This window comes from Stegastes partitus, unplaced genomic scaffold (assembly GCF_000690725.1).
Source record: "Stegastes partitus isolate 25-593 unplaced genomic scaffold, Stegastes_partitus-1.0.2 Scaffold251, whole genome shotgun sequence".
Lineage (NCBI taxonomy): Eukaryota > Metazoa > Chordata > Actinopteri > Pomacentridae > Stegastes > Stegastes partitus.
In genome coordinates, this window is record NW_007577982.1 from 559,838 (window position 1) to 574,269 (window position 14,432).

The 14,432-nt window shown below is 40.2% G+C and overlaps 1 protein-coding gene across 1 annotated transcript in view; it reads right to left on the reverse strand.

The window, feature by feature from the left end:
* Positions 1-14,182, reverse strand: part of ngfra (nerve growth factor receptor a (TNFR superfamily, member 16)) — a 43,421-nt gene extending 29,239 nt beyond the window's left edge. The window contains exons 1-2 of the mRNA XM_008281936.1: positions 13,917-14,182; positions 8,791-8,953 (exon numbers count right to left, since the gene is read on the reverse strand). Coding sequence (XP_008280158.1) covers positions 8,791-8,953; positions 13,917-13,955 — 202 coding nt within the window. The 5' untranslated portion in view covers positions 13,956-14,182. The remainder of the gene's footprint in view (positions 1-8,790; positions 8,954-13,916) is intronic.
* Between the last annotated feature and the right edge of the window lie 250 nt (positions 14,183-14,432).

The following is a 14,432-nucleotide window of genomic DNA, read 5'->3' on the forward strand; positions in this document are numbered from 1 at the left end:
AAATGAATGTAGTTCCATAAACTGACTGTGTTCTCTCTCTGGTAGGATGAAATTAGCGCCTTAAAAATCAATGCGCGTGTCCGAAAGACATTTATTTTAAGGCGCAACTTCATCGCATTATATAGATTTTCTTTTTTTTAAAAGGGTTGTGAGCAGAAGAGATAGCACAGCTGAGTTGTGGAGAACAGAATGAGGTAAAAGCTGTGGTGACTAATTGCCTGCTGCTTTTCAATTACTTCAAACACTTCAGATTTGCTCTCCAGGAACATTCGGTGTCGGGAGGATTTGGGAGTTCATCACAGAGGAAGTGATGACCTCAAATTAGCTTATTCTTACACTGAGAGTTCCTAGGGGCACAAAGTAATCTATTAATATTGCATGTTCATATAGAACTATTTTCAGATATAATTGGATGCCTGCTGAATTATGCATACAGATGGAGGCAGAGCGCCTGCGTGCCCTGTGAGTGTGTTTTAGTGGTTGAACGAGATGCGAGTAGAGTAGAGCGGCTGACAGGAGGAAAAAAAACTACAGCTCAGATTCATTACAGAAGCAGCTCCGCTGTTCTCTGAATCCCTTTTTACTTTTTCTGTGGCACGCTTAACATGAGATCGGTCACCTTGCAAGAGCTGCAGTTCAGAGAGGAACAGTACAAAGCATGGCTTCTTCACCCTCTGAACTCTGAACACTTTCTGGGTGTTTTCTTTTGCTCCTGTCACATTTTTAGTCACTGTGGGCTCATTTTTCACTGCAGTATAAAGTCCTGCACCTCTATGGAAACAGGACAACCATGACCAGAAGTAGAGAGAACTCAAAAATGTCTTCTGAGCAGTAAAACACAGTTATAACGTCTTATATTATGAAAAGAAACGATTAAAGTTGAATTTCTCAGATCTTTTTTTACTTTCTAAAAACTGAAAAAGTCTCTTGAAACAACATGTACAACATGGCTTCCTGGTTGTACGTAGAAGCACAAAGTTTATAGTTTATTACTGAATCTAGTTAGAGCCAGTGGTTTATTTTGCAACTGTTTATATGAGACATGTAGAATATGTGAGTATATATTTATATGAATACACTATGAAAAGTGCGTTTGAGCTGTATTTAAAGTAAAGAACTGTTGTGAATAAATCTTGTTTATCTTCAGCTGTAGTGAGGCCAGTTTACATCTGTGGATTCTATGAAATTGGAATTATACTTTTTAAACTGGCAGTCTAATTCCAACATCACGGCCTTGTTTCTGCACAGTTTTGATTGGGACTCAACTTCCTTTGTTATGGTTTCAGAGAGTAAAGAAGAGAAAAGCACTTCCAAATCTAATGGCAAAATCATGTTTTACATTTTACATTTGGATAAAGCAAATACTTAGGTTGGAAAAATTTGAAATTTCTAGTCCACTTTTTTAACAAAAATATTTAGTTTGCAACAGTGCAAACAGGTCAGTTGAGAGGAACATCAACATTCAGAACATCTTTCTTAAACCAGTGGCAATAATCTTAACCTAAACTTAATACAGCTGCATGCTACCAGTTGAAGCAATTAATTTAAGTTGCCTGCTTTCTTCTCTGTATAAACTCAGCCTGCAATCCAGCCAAAAAGTTCCAGAATATGAGTGCAGATTGATTGATTGATTGATTGATTGATTGATTGATTGATTGATTGATTGATTGATTGATTGATTGATTGATTTAAATCTAATGAGTTCAACTTAATTATTTTTGGTAAATTCTTGAATGGGACACAAAGGTGAAGTGATTTTGTCAAAAATTCCCTATTTTAAGCTTAGACTCAGTTAATTTTCCTGATGGAATGGCACATCACCGATGACTGACTCCAGGACAGTCAGAATGGGGAAAATCTGACCTTTTTTTCTGTTTTTACAGTTTCTGGCTCAGGTAAATGGTGTCATTTTGGTGATTTTTTAAAACGCCTTTTCAATCCAGGGTTTTTGGGGTTTAGATGGTTAATCCCTGCTGCATACACAAAACATTAGAGGGGCGTCAAAGTGTAGCTGGAAGTTTAGTTTGAAAGTTTCATAACATGAGATTATGGGACAAAAATGCATGTCAAAGCAGCTTTGTAAACTGTTTAATTGACACCAGAGGCCGCCTGCTTTGCTATTGAGTCCACAAAATGAGGCATGTAGCAAGTTTACACTGGTTTAAAACCTCCGCTGCGGTTAAATGCTTTTGTCTTAGAATGAAATAAATCATCGTAAAGCCTTGTGACTGTGTGGGACTTTTTTTTTTTTTTTTTGCGCAACTCTTATCTGCATATCCATATGTTTCAGAGTGTGTGTTTTTCACGAGAGCTGCTTGGCGGGTGTCGTGTTGAGCAACAGCATATTGTCAGTGTGAAAAAGCCTGCAGCAATGTCCCAGCGCTTTGCTTTTTTTGTGTCGTAAGCGGCTCTGGCAAGTAAACACTGGCACCAACCGAAGCTCTAAACACCTTGTAAACAGCGGCGCAGCTAAGAGGGCCGACGATGAGGCCTGTCACATTACTGCACGGGCAGGCTGAGCCGAGCAGATGGAGGTAATGATATAGAGGCAGGTAGGGAGACAGATCAGCAAACTCTGCCGCTCGATCCGCTCGAATGGATCTCGAGGCTGCAGCATAATCGGAAACAGCCTTTGAGGGTGGTCTGGTGCTCCGAGTTCAGGCTGGAAAACATGATTTGGTGATCAAAGTGCTGATGTACGGCTGGAAGGGGAAGGGTCAGGGGAAACGGGGCAACAGGGGATGTAGGTTCCCTCCTCAGATAGACACGTAAAGCAAGAAATCCGGCGTTTTCTCGGCGCGTCCGTCATCGCCCTTTGCTCTTATTGCCGTCCGGAGGCAGAAGTGATAGAGGAGCGCGATCCAGACAAACAGCAGACCTCCGAGGTAAACGATTACTTGAAGCTTGGAGCCTTTTGTTTTCTTTGCAGTCAGGCTCAACCTCCTCATTCATTTCAATTATCCCACAGGCTTCCTCGCTAATTTTAACTCGCATGCATGAGCCCCCTTTCGCGGCCCTTGTAAACACACCTAAACGCCACCATATGCAGCAGAACAGGCGCAGAGGAGGTGTGTGTCGAATTTATGTGTCATCGCTTTCATCTGCCGGCCAGAGGCGGAAAGTTAAAGGCCATCAAGAATTAGGCGGGAAGTGTTTTCTTTAATAAAACATGCCCTCGATTCTAGTCGTCCCCCCGTGGAGTGATGGCCGGCGTTTAGAGTTTTCGTGTTTGTTGGTAAAAGGAGACACGAATGGGGGCGAGATGCACTTAAAACGTGCCACTTCCAGCCCGTGACGGCCGACTGATGTGTCTCAGGTCCCATTAGCGTCATAAATAATGTAGCTCCGGAGCTGCTCAGTGATCTCCAACCATCAGCACTTCAAGGTGTGAGCTCTCATTGAGCCTCCGACAACCGCTGACCCTCCGTTGACTGATAAATTCTCGGAAAAGCCGCGTGACGGTTTTTTATTTGTCTTTTAAACGCGAAACATCTCTGCGTGCAATTATCGCCCCGCTTCACCGGTCCACTTAGCTTCCCTTTCAGATTCGAAACAGGTGTTTAAGGATATTACCAAAGACATTATTAGGAGACCAAAGGATCCGAGCTGCAATTTAAGAATCAACATTTACTCTCTCATCCTGTGCTAATAGGGGTTTTTCCTCGCCAGTGCGGGGCAGAAGTTTCCTCTGCAGCGACCACGGGGAAATCTCCTTTTCCCTTCTTTCTTCATCCCTCATGATCCCGAAGTTAGAAGCGATTCTCTGTTTCTGCCGGCTGTGATTCTACTTTCCTTCCTGCTTTAAATCCCCGGTGAGCCTCGGGTCCGAATCGGCCAGCCCTGACTCACGAGTCCTTTTTTTTTTTTTTGTCCCCCTCAGTCGGTTTGTAGGACGAGCGTTTCTGAATGGTTCACTAAGTGAGGCAGGTCTGGTTGTCTTGTCTCCCATGACAGCAGAGAAAAGTGGAGGAGACTGATAAATATTTCAGGGCTGCTGACGCTGGCACTCGTCCCGATGCTGGGATCGAGGAGGGGGGGTGGTTACGCTGTCAGGAAGTGGGAATTTAAGGAGGGGGGTCGTGGTAAATACAGAGTCGCTCATGTTTACCATAAAACGGAAATGGACGTGTTGGTTTTTGCTCCTAAATTATTCATTTCTGCACTTTAGAAAATGTATTTATAGTTTTGCAGGTGAGGTCAGTGTTTTAGCCTCTAACCTCCACACGAATCCCACTCAGTCTGATTTTTTTTTTTTTTTTAGCGTGGCCCCTCGGGTACATTAAGATTTTATCGGCAGAAACAATATTGAAATATATGAAAATGCACCGGAAATTGAGTGCAACCTCCTGGGTATTAGAGCTTTAATTGTCGAGTGTTTATCAGCAGTGAGTACTGTTCCTGTACTGCGGAGCAAGATAATTGTTGCTCTGTTAGGAGCACAATGGGCTTTTCAATATGGTTTAATTAGCTGGATCAAATGGGTAAAAGATGCATTGATGTAACAGTATGCATGATAAATGAGCAGATCGCGCCCTTTGGTGCCTGGATCTCTAATACCGTTTTATCCGCTAATACAGACGATGAGTCATAGCAACAGCGAGGAGGAGGAGGAGGAGGTTGAGGAGGAGGATGGATGCAGGGAGGAGGGATGCTGGAAAGTAGAAGAAGGGAGACACGACAAGAGTTGGTGGGATTTGCTCTTAAAAAAAAAAAAATCCAATCGGAACAAAATGCGGTTTAGCATCTACGCATCATCTGTTATAGGAATATAACATGCAAGGCAAACTCCCCGTGACGTCAAAGCATCAAAGATAAAGTCCAGACGCTCACGAGGCAGCAGAGTGTTTCCCTACAAACTCCAGGCACCAGCCTCCCTCTCCAACGCATTGTTTAATCGTGACTATTAATTATTCTGCTCAACCTGCTCCATCCGGATTTGTCGACGCCGAGAGAAGTCCACTTTATTTTCTCTTTTATTTTGGCACAGCGATCTCATTTTTCCCCAATTTCATGCCTCTACCTTTTCTAACATTGGCTTTGTTTGACGGAGTTGGTTTATGTGAAATTGACTCAGAGTTTTTTCTTTTTTTTTTTTCACCCCGTGGCAGCGTCGCGCTCTAGATGTGGAGAATTGGCTCCCTGCCCTTGTAGCCGTCGCTGCAGCTCTTCAGATACTCCCGGCGAAAAAAATAGGAACTTCAAAGGGGCCAGACTTGAGATGCTGAGTAACGTAACACAACGCAGGGTTTAGCGTCGCTTGTGCAAACACGTCACCGAACCCGAGAATCGATTTTCTCTGGACAAAACCGATTCAGTCCGCAAGCATTCCTGCAGAATTTGATCAGTTCCCTCATAATGACATTCACTTGATAATGTTTGATTCTGTTTTGCACTAAGGTAGCTTCCAGGCGTTTTGTGCTGCTGTCGCATTTTTACTTGCTGTGGGCTCATTTTTCACTGCAGTGTAAAGTCCTGCACCTCCATGGAAACAGCACAACCATGACTAGAAGAAGAGAGAACTCAGAGATGTCTTTGGTGCAGCTTGACACAGTTATAATGCCAAAAAGCAGTTTTTTTTAAAGACTCAACATAAACAACTAAATTGGATTTTTTATTTTTATTTTTTTAATTGGGTTATTATTTTATTTATGTATTTATTTACTATTGGGGGAAAAAACTGCATTAGGCCTGTACAACATTTTTTCCAAGTACACACAGATGGTACGAATACTGGACAAAACACACCACATACCAGAGATATTTTACGACTTGCCTTTTTGATTTGTTTCCATACATGCCTCTTATCTGCTCTGTTTAAACACAGCCTGCATTTCAGGCAAAAATTCCTTGAATTTTCTTCATAACCCTGTTGGTCACAGCTGAGTAGTTCATAGCTTCACTGTTGCAACAAAGAGAACAGAATTTTTTGTTTCTTACAGAATCTAGTCAAAGCAAACACTTGATTTTTGGCTCATTTTTAAAATGAGAAGTGATTTTGATGAAATGTTAACCTTAGAATTGACTAGTTATCCTGACTGAGCAGTAGGGCACAGATGATTGATTCAAGGACAGTCAGAAAGTTATACATCTGATGAGATTTTCATTTAGTTTTTGGATTTGGGCTGTAGTAAATAGTGTGATTTTAGAAATTTAAGAGATGATAACATTGAGAGCAGTTTTTAAATGAAACATGTAGAATAAAATATCACCATTTTTAGCTTGGATTTGGTTAAAGATCACAATGGAACTGCAGGTGCAGTTCAAGGACTGTCAGAAAGCTGAAAATCTGGTGATTTTTTTTCTGTTGTTACAGTTTCTCGCTCTGATAAATGGTGTCATTTTGGTGATTTTTTTCAAAAGATAAAACACCTTTCAAACCCTCCGGTGGGTTTCGGAGGTTCAGGAGGTTAAAAGACTTTTACTGTGTGTTTACAGAGAGGATTTGTCAGTGTGTTTACATGCTGTCATAATGGATTAAAGCAATCAATCAATGCTCAGCCATCCTGCAGCTTTTTTTCTGAGCGATGCAGTGTGATGCTCGTGACCTATACTTGGACGTTTACTTAGCGCGCTGACAAAGCTACAGACCAACATCTCAAAGGGCAGAGAGGAGCAGCAGGAAGACCTCTGAATCAGGAGAAACACATTTGTTTGCTGCATCGACTCTTCGTCTGTCTTCTCGGGGCTGTTGTGATGTTGGCACCTCTCCCAGCTCTGGTCTGGAGAGCGAGTGCTAATGGTTCGCAGCCACAGCCGAGCTGTAAGCGAACACATTTGGACCCACTTACGAGCATCAAACATATGAATTCCTGCCTTATTTCTCGGGACAACTGATAAAGGGAAATCATACACTTCTGACAAATGAGCAAATTGGACAATAGCAGTTTGTTTTGGCTTCGACGATCTCTTTGTTGGGAGTTCAAGGTCTGAGCTTCATTACAGGCCCCCAGAATGGATGTGAACGCATAAATAAAGATGATGTGAGCGCAGAAACTTTGCATTAATCAGGTGTGAGTGTGTGTCATGCTCATGGTGACGCTTAGCTTTTGCAGTGTTGCAGCTGTGCATCAGTTTACATTTGTACATGTACTGTATATGTTTGATTTTGATTGTTTCCACATTGAATTTAATCCTCTTACATTCGACACATTTGAGGAAGTGGAGTTGCCGTAAAGTAAAGCTTTTACATTTTGATGTGAATGTCTCCTAGTTTGGTTAAATGGAATCGCTGTAATAAGAAACAGATTCTGATCTGCCTCTTTGGGACCACACTGGAACAAAGATGAGAACTGTTGACAGCGAGGTTTCTGGTTATTGTCTGTGGAAAGACACGCTGCTGTTAAGTTTAGTTCGATTTAACTTTTCAGGACTTTCAGCGCCACAGGAGTGCCAGTGAAAACTCTAAAGACAGATATCTTGAAACTTGATGTCTTTCAACACCTATAATCAGTTCATATATTGTGACTTTAAACTAAACAAGTAGCAATAATAACTGTATTATCTGGGCAGCTGGGGCACTGAAGAATAATGTAAAATAACAGAAAATAACCATGAACTAAAAATACCATTTTCTTGCCTTAATTTTACTTAATTTTGAATTTTTCTTTTGGCTTTTAATTGGTGAAACAATGCAATTACCTAAAATAATGTATTATATGTAATCAAATAGATAGGAGCTATAACAATAAATTACATATAATGATTATACTGTATTTGTACTGATGCTTCTAGATATTATACACTGATAAAAACACACTCAGTCAACATTTTTGTTGTGAAAACATTTCAGTGTAAAATTACAGAAACAATACTTTTTCTGTTGTCACTGATTTATCTAATTTTAGAAATATATTTACACTTTTAAACTTGAATTAAACAGTTTCACCTTCGCTTTTTTTAAGGAAATGATTGTGAAATGACAGAAAATAATAATACAAAATTATTAAATTTAAAAAAAAAAAAGTTTATTCACAGTTACAGGCCATTTGACATTAAACTATAATTTTATTGACATTTTGGTTTATTTCAGAAATATTGAAACGTGTAAAAATATAAATGCTACATTATGTAAAATGATAGATTTCCTTTTAACTGTGCAGGATTCATGAAACAACTTAAAATGTTTTTTGTTTTCACAGCAAATCAGCCACAACAATAACAATGACTCATGGTGCAGTGAAGCTACAAATAATAATAAATCATGAAACCTCCTCATCTGGTATTGATTAAACACCTGAAAGCTCATCTCTGATCAACAAATCACACATTTAGAAGTTTTTTTCCCTGAAAATAATAATAGAATAATAGATGTAACTCTACATCTTTTCCTACTTTAGCATGCACAGATCTATTAATATGCAAATTAGTTTGACAGGTTTGGTTCTTTAGGTTTGTCTCAATCTGTGCTTTTCACACTGTCATCAGTAGTCTGCAGCTTCGTGGTGGGAACACTCAGCCACGCTGCTTGTTCCACTCATGATGTGTGTACTAACATATAAAAACACCATATGGACACGTTAAACTTGATTTTCATTGGAGGGGGTCTTGAATGGAGCATATTTACAATATTTAATCAAGCTGGCGGTTGTAAATGTTAATAAACACCTTTTGTTGAGGGAGTTTTCACAAGCAGGCAGCTGTTCTTATTACAGCATTACTTAATTTATGTATTAGCAGAGTCGTTTGTTTGAACCTCTGCAGCCTGTATAAAGGCTACTTTATTACTTCTTCCTTGATTTGCTCAGTTTTACTGCTTTTTAATTGCACGAACAATCAAAAGTGTTTACTCACTGTCCAAACACTGGGCGCACACGGTCTGAGTAGCACCGCATTTCTTCACCACTCCCTCCCCAGGTGGACACTCCTTGCAGCATTCTCCGCTGGTGGTGTACTGACCCGAGTCACAGGGCAGCAGCACGGCCCGCTCCGTCTTCGAGGCCAACGCTACCGCCACCTGTAAACGGCAGGAGCACGTCAGAGCAAGCACATGTGTACGTACACTCCCTGCAGACGGAGCAAAAACTTTCACACATATACAAACGCACAGCGCAGGGCCTTAAACATACACAGCAAAACAAATTGATGAAAATCACTGCCAGGTGTCCGACCTGTTCCTCAAATCCAACCGCTATCAGGATTGATCATAAATCATGCTGTCTCCGCCTACATTAGACACACTTTGAACAGGGCAGTCGTCTAAACCGCCTTAATAGCCCCCCTAAAGGCACATCAGCTCTAATAGTGAACCTGTGACACGCTGCAGCCCAGGCAGTTACCGTAAAATCATGTGTGCATGACATTATACACATGCCCATCCTGATTACTGTCTAAAGGTGAGAGCTGCTGTGAACGGCAGCCTCTGCTGGTGCACGCACACAGTCAGGCTTCTACACGCTGGAGAGGACTGTTCATGGAAGCATTCACCGTCACATTACTCCCACATTAATCCTTAACATGTATGTTTGAATCTGATAGGCTGAATCTACACTGTAAAAAAAAATAAAATAAAACAATGATAATAAAATTAATAAGAATTTGATAGAATTTTGATATGTATATATATTTTATGGTCAATATCATTGTTTTCACTCATGTAAATATATTTATTTTTTTACAATGTAAAAACAAAAAATAATATTCAATACTCAAGTAAAGTGAAAGCCAGAAAATTTTTATTATTTTAATTATAGTAAATTACTGTATTTTAATGATATTGTTATTTAGATTTTTTGCTTTTTGTTTTGAAAATGAAATGAAATGAAAAATGAAAAATACTTTATTTATCCCAGAAGGGAAATTCAATTTTTGCAGTACTCCCTATCACCTAATGCCCAACCCTTGACATGCATGTTTAAATCCGATCCCATCTACTAGCGCTAAACTGTAATAAAGAAAACAAAAAGTTTACAAAATTTGTGCTTTTTCTCTACATTTGTGAAATACACAAAAATGTCAAAAACAATAATTCTAAAAATCAATAGTGAATTTACAAACATTTAACTAGAAATATCCATGAAATTTTCCTCTTTTTTAAAAAATATTGACCATTTTTATTTTACATAAAACAAAATTGTACTTTCATGAATATTTCTGTTTAATCTATTAGATGAATTATTTCATTACCATAAATAACTTTAATCCAGTATTCTAAAACAAAAAAAGTGTAGTTTTACACAAAATATATTTTCTTTGTTTGTTTTTTTTCCAGATATTTTTTGATATACAATTGTATTATTTTTATTTCCATTTGTAAACATCCTTCATTATACAATAAAAAGCCAAAATATACCTATGATCCCATGGTATTAAAGCAAGATTTTAAAAAATGGTTATTTTCCATTACTTTACAGTATTTTTCGACAACCTAGCTGCTGGATTTATTAGCCTTTTTTGTACAGTCTTACTCTAATCCTAAATTCTGTCTTTAGCATAAATAGGCAAGAACTTGCCAAAATGGCTTTCAGGTTTAAAACTCAAACTATTCCTCACAAACGTAGACGCACAAGTTTTCAGGTCTGAAGTTGCAGGACATTGCACTGACCTGAATGACCAGCCGAAACAAAGTTTACCTTGTGTGGATTTTTTTAACCCAAATGGGAGGTGACAAACTCGCATAATATGGAAGTTTGAACAAACATTTGTCCCAGGAGATTAAACCTTAATTTATACTTTTGCATTGAATCTGCCTACGCAAGTGACCTCCGCCATTGTGGACATTTATATGTGCTGGTGTGTCTGCATCGCTCTGCAATTACTTCACCAAAAACGCTAGTTAGCAACGGTGTTTTCATGCCACTGTATTGAAAATCATTGTGAATTTCAAACAATGGTGGCAGAAACCATGGAGTATAAATAAAAGATGGACGTAGTGACCGGGACGACGCCCACTGGTTTGCGGACTACTGTTTCGTAACCTGGAGTTGGCATTTGGCCGTTGCACGTTGGCCTTACAAAACTGGACATGATGCAAAAACAGTGGATCCGACTGGAGAACCTGATACTATGCATGGTAATAGCGACATTTTATTTACAAACATACCCCGCGTTATCAGCTGTTTTACTCTAAATGGGACCATAGTTTACAAAATAAAAATCATGCTGTGCTGAATGAGACTTGAAACTCTTGACTGAGACCATAAACTGATGAAGAAAATGTTTACTGACGTAGCAAATCAAGTGAAAATTCTCATAGACTTCTGTAGAATTGAACTGTGTTGTGCAACACGAGGAGGCGCCCCCTGCTGGCCAATAGAAAGAATACAGGTTTTAGACCCTTTGGTATTGGCTTTACTTTTCAAAGCAGGAAGTTGCATCCATCTTTTTTACAGTCTATGCCTGGAATAGGGTAGATCACATTGGCATTGGAGCTAATAAATTTTGAACATTTACTTTTACCAAAATTATTGCAACACGAAAAGAAGAGAAAGAGCCGACTAAATTTTACCAGGGATTGGTAGAACGAACAGCATATGGCGACTATGGCAGAATACTGGAGCTTGCGTTTCCATTGTGAGCAAGTCAGATACATTTACAACGTATTTCATCCAACATTTTGCACAAATCAAACACAGAATATTAGGACCAAGTGGACCAATCACAGCTGATTTGGTCAAGTGATACGTAGATTCACCACTGAGAGAAAACATTCACTCTGACTGGATCCACAACTCAGGTTATGCTTTTTTTTTTTTCAATGCTTTGAGTTTTTTTATATGCTTGTCCAAATACGTTATTGTGACATTCAAGCTTGTGGCTTGTTTGGACCATTATGAGAATGTTGGGCATTTCTCCAGTTATTACTGGCATTGTTATTTGTAAACTGATTTCCGATAAAATAATTTAGAAATGTGCAACTTTGGCTCTGTGGTCTCGAGCAAAGTCCCACTAAAATCTGACTGGTTGCATGCCTGGTTAGACTTAAGGCTAAGTGTTTTCAAGTTCTCTTTTACCTTAGAATATTGAAAATATAAATAAAAAATGCATTTCAGTGAAGTTATTTTAAATTTGGACACCAGGATTTTCACTTTTCCTGCCACGTATATCAGTTCCAAATGTTGCTCATTGATCTCCTTGATCACAAATAATCAGTCTTAGCCATAAATAAGAAAGCCCTAACACATAAATAGGCATTTTTGTGTGTTTCTGTCATGCTCACATGCACCTATCTCCATATATGATTCGGTTTAAAGTTCTTGCACGCACAGTTTACCGTCCTCCCTCTCATCCCGTCTAACATTTCTAATCTACTCCAGTTATCACCTCCTCTCTGCCTCCTGCTCTTGTTGCTTTCTCTCTGATAAATGACACGCAGCTTCACTGGCACAAGAACTGAGGCTCGTTCTGCTGGTGTGTATACAACGGGGTTCAGTGAAAAAGAATTCACATCCAGACGTTTGCGAACAAAGAAAATCATTACACTGAAGCACTTTCATGTCCTGTGGTTTTTATTGTGTAACGAGCAACAAAAAAAAAAAGCTCCTTTCCACTTAATTCACATTTGCTGAGACATCATTTCGGTCTTTTCTGTCTCTTTCTCATTCGTCCCTCGTTGCCCCTCCTCTCTCCGCTGTCCCTGCTTTCATTCAGAAACAGATGTACTGAGCAGCCACCAGCTTTCTCTCTCATTGCTCAACATTTCCCTCTTTCTGTCATCCCACTGTTTGCTCTCTCAGACTCTGCAACCTGTTATCTCAACATTTTGTCTTTCTTTCTTTTGCACAAACCTCAGTTTTTATTCATTCACATAAGGAAATCTGAGTTGGAGTCACATTTATGTCTGCAAAAATGAACTTTGGATGCAGCCCAGGAAGCTGCCGAGGAGGGATTCATGTCCCTGACTCCTCTGCCAACTCCCTTTTTCCTTTGACATCTCCCTGGAATTTCACTCAGCTGAAACACAGATTGATGACAAATTCCCTGAGAAATAAGCTCACCGCCAGCAACCAGCACAGAAACAGATCCACACGAGAAAAAAAAAAAAAGAAAAGAAACTGTACAGTGACGCAGCTGTGATATGCTTGGTTTATATTCTGCCCAATTTCATGGTCAATTTGAGAGTTTATTTCTGAATTTAATTCTACCAAAGTGCACCCAACCATCGCACACCCTTTAAACCAGCTGTCACAACAGAGCGTCCCCTCGCATCCAGGGCTGCTCACATGACGACTGAAGCCGGCAGCCCCCAATTAGACCAGCTGCTGTGGACATACCAGAGCGCTGGAAAAGGATGTGCCCTCTGCTCTGCGCTTTATTACCACCAGCTTCCATAATCAACTTTCTCATATTATCAGAGGAGCCTCATGTTTTATGCAACAACAACAACAACAACAACAAAAGATAATTTAAGCTCTTCTTGTTGGATACAGATTTAATGAATCAATTTATTTCCCATATGGCAGCATCTCTGTCTTAGTTACAAGCCAAAATATGCACAAATTATGCTCAGAAAGTAGAAATAAATGAGCTCTTGGAGGCACCTGCTCCTGGATGCAGAACAATGTGAAGCACAGCAGCAGCAGTATCCAACTTTTCCAATGGGGAGGTGTAGGGGAATCTGTGTGTGAGTGCAGAGCTATATATATATATATAATATAACCAGGCTGCAAAAATCACAAGCAACATGCACCTGCATTATTAGCCTCTTAGTATTTGTAAGGGGGAACACCACAGCAGCACTGCCTTGAAAATACTGCACAAAAAAATCACAAAAACTCTGCACAAAAGTCCCCTCAGGGTTATTTTAAGTCCATTATAGCAACATCATACAGTGAGATTTGTAATTTAAGACTAAAATTCAGCTCCAGTGGAAGAAATATCAAATAAAGATGCAGTGAAAAGTGCATAAAACCACTAAAAACTCACACAGGGAATTTGATAACGTGAAAAAAAAATGGACTGCACAGTGCAAGATTACTCACCAAAGCGCACAAAATCACCAGCGACAAGGTAGTAGTCATCCTGCTTCGTCTGCTGGAGTCACATAAAAACAGCTCTTGTGCAGGGAAAGGCAGCGCTATGTGGAGGAGGAGGAGAGCCGCGCAGCAGGAGAGCTCATTTTAATTCCAGCGGCACGGATTTTATCAATGAGTCCGCACCATCGCGCGTCTGTCCGGGACCTTCTGGAGTCAGCTGCCGGTGCGCACCCTCCGCCTTCCAACACTGTTATCACACAGCAGCTCACAGAGAGGAAGAAGAAGGAGAAGAGGAGGAGGAGGAGGAGGAGGAGAAGGAGGAGGAGGAGGAAACCGTCCTGTCCGGAGAGCTGCTCAGCTGCAAGTGCACTGCGGAGGAGGCGAGAGGAGAGAGGAGAGGGGGCACGTCCACCCTCCGGTTTATTACCCCTGATACTCCTGCAGTGCAACCTGCCCCCCTCTCGCTCTCTCTCTCTTCGGCTTTAATCTCACGTGAGGGCTGATTCATTGCAAAAGTCTGAC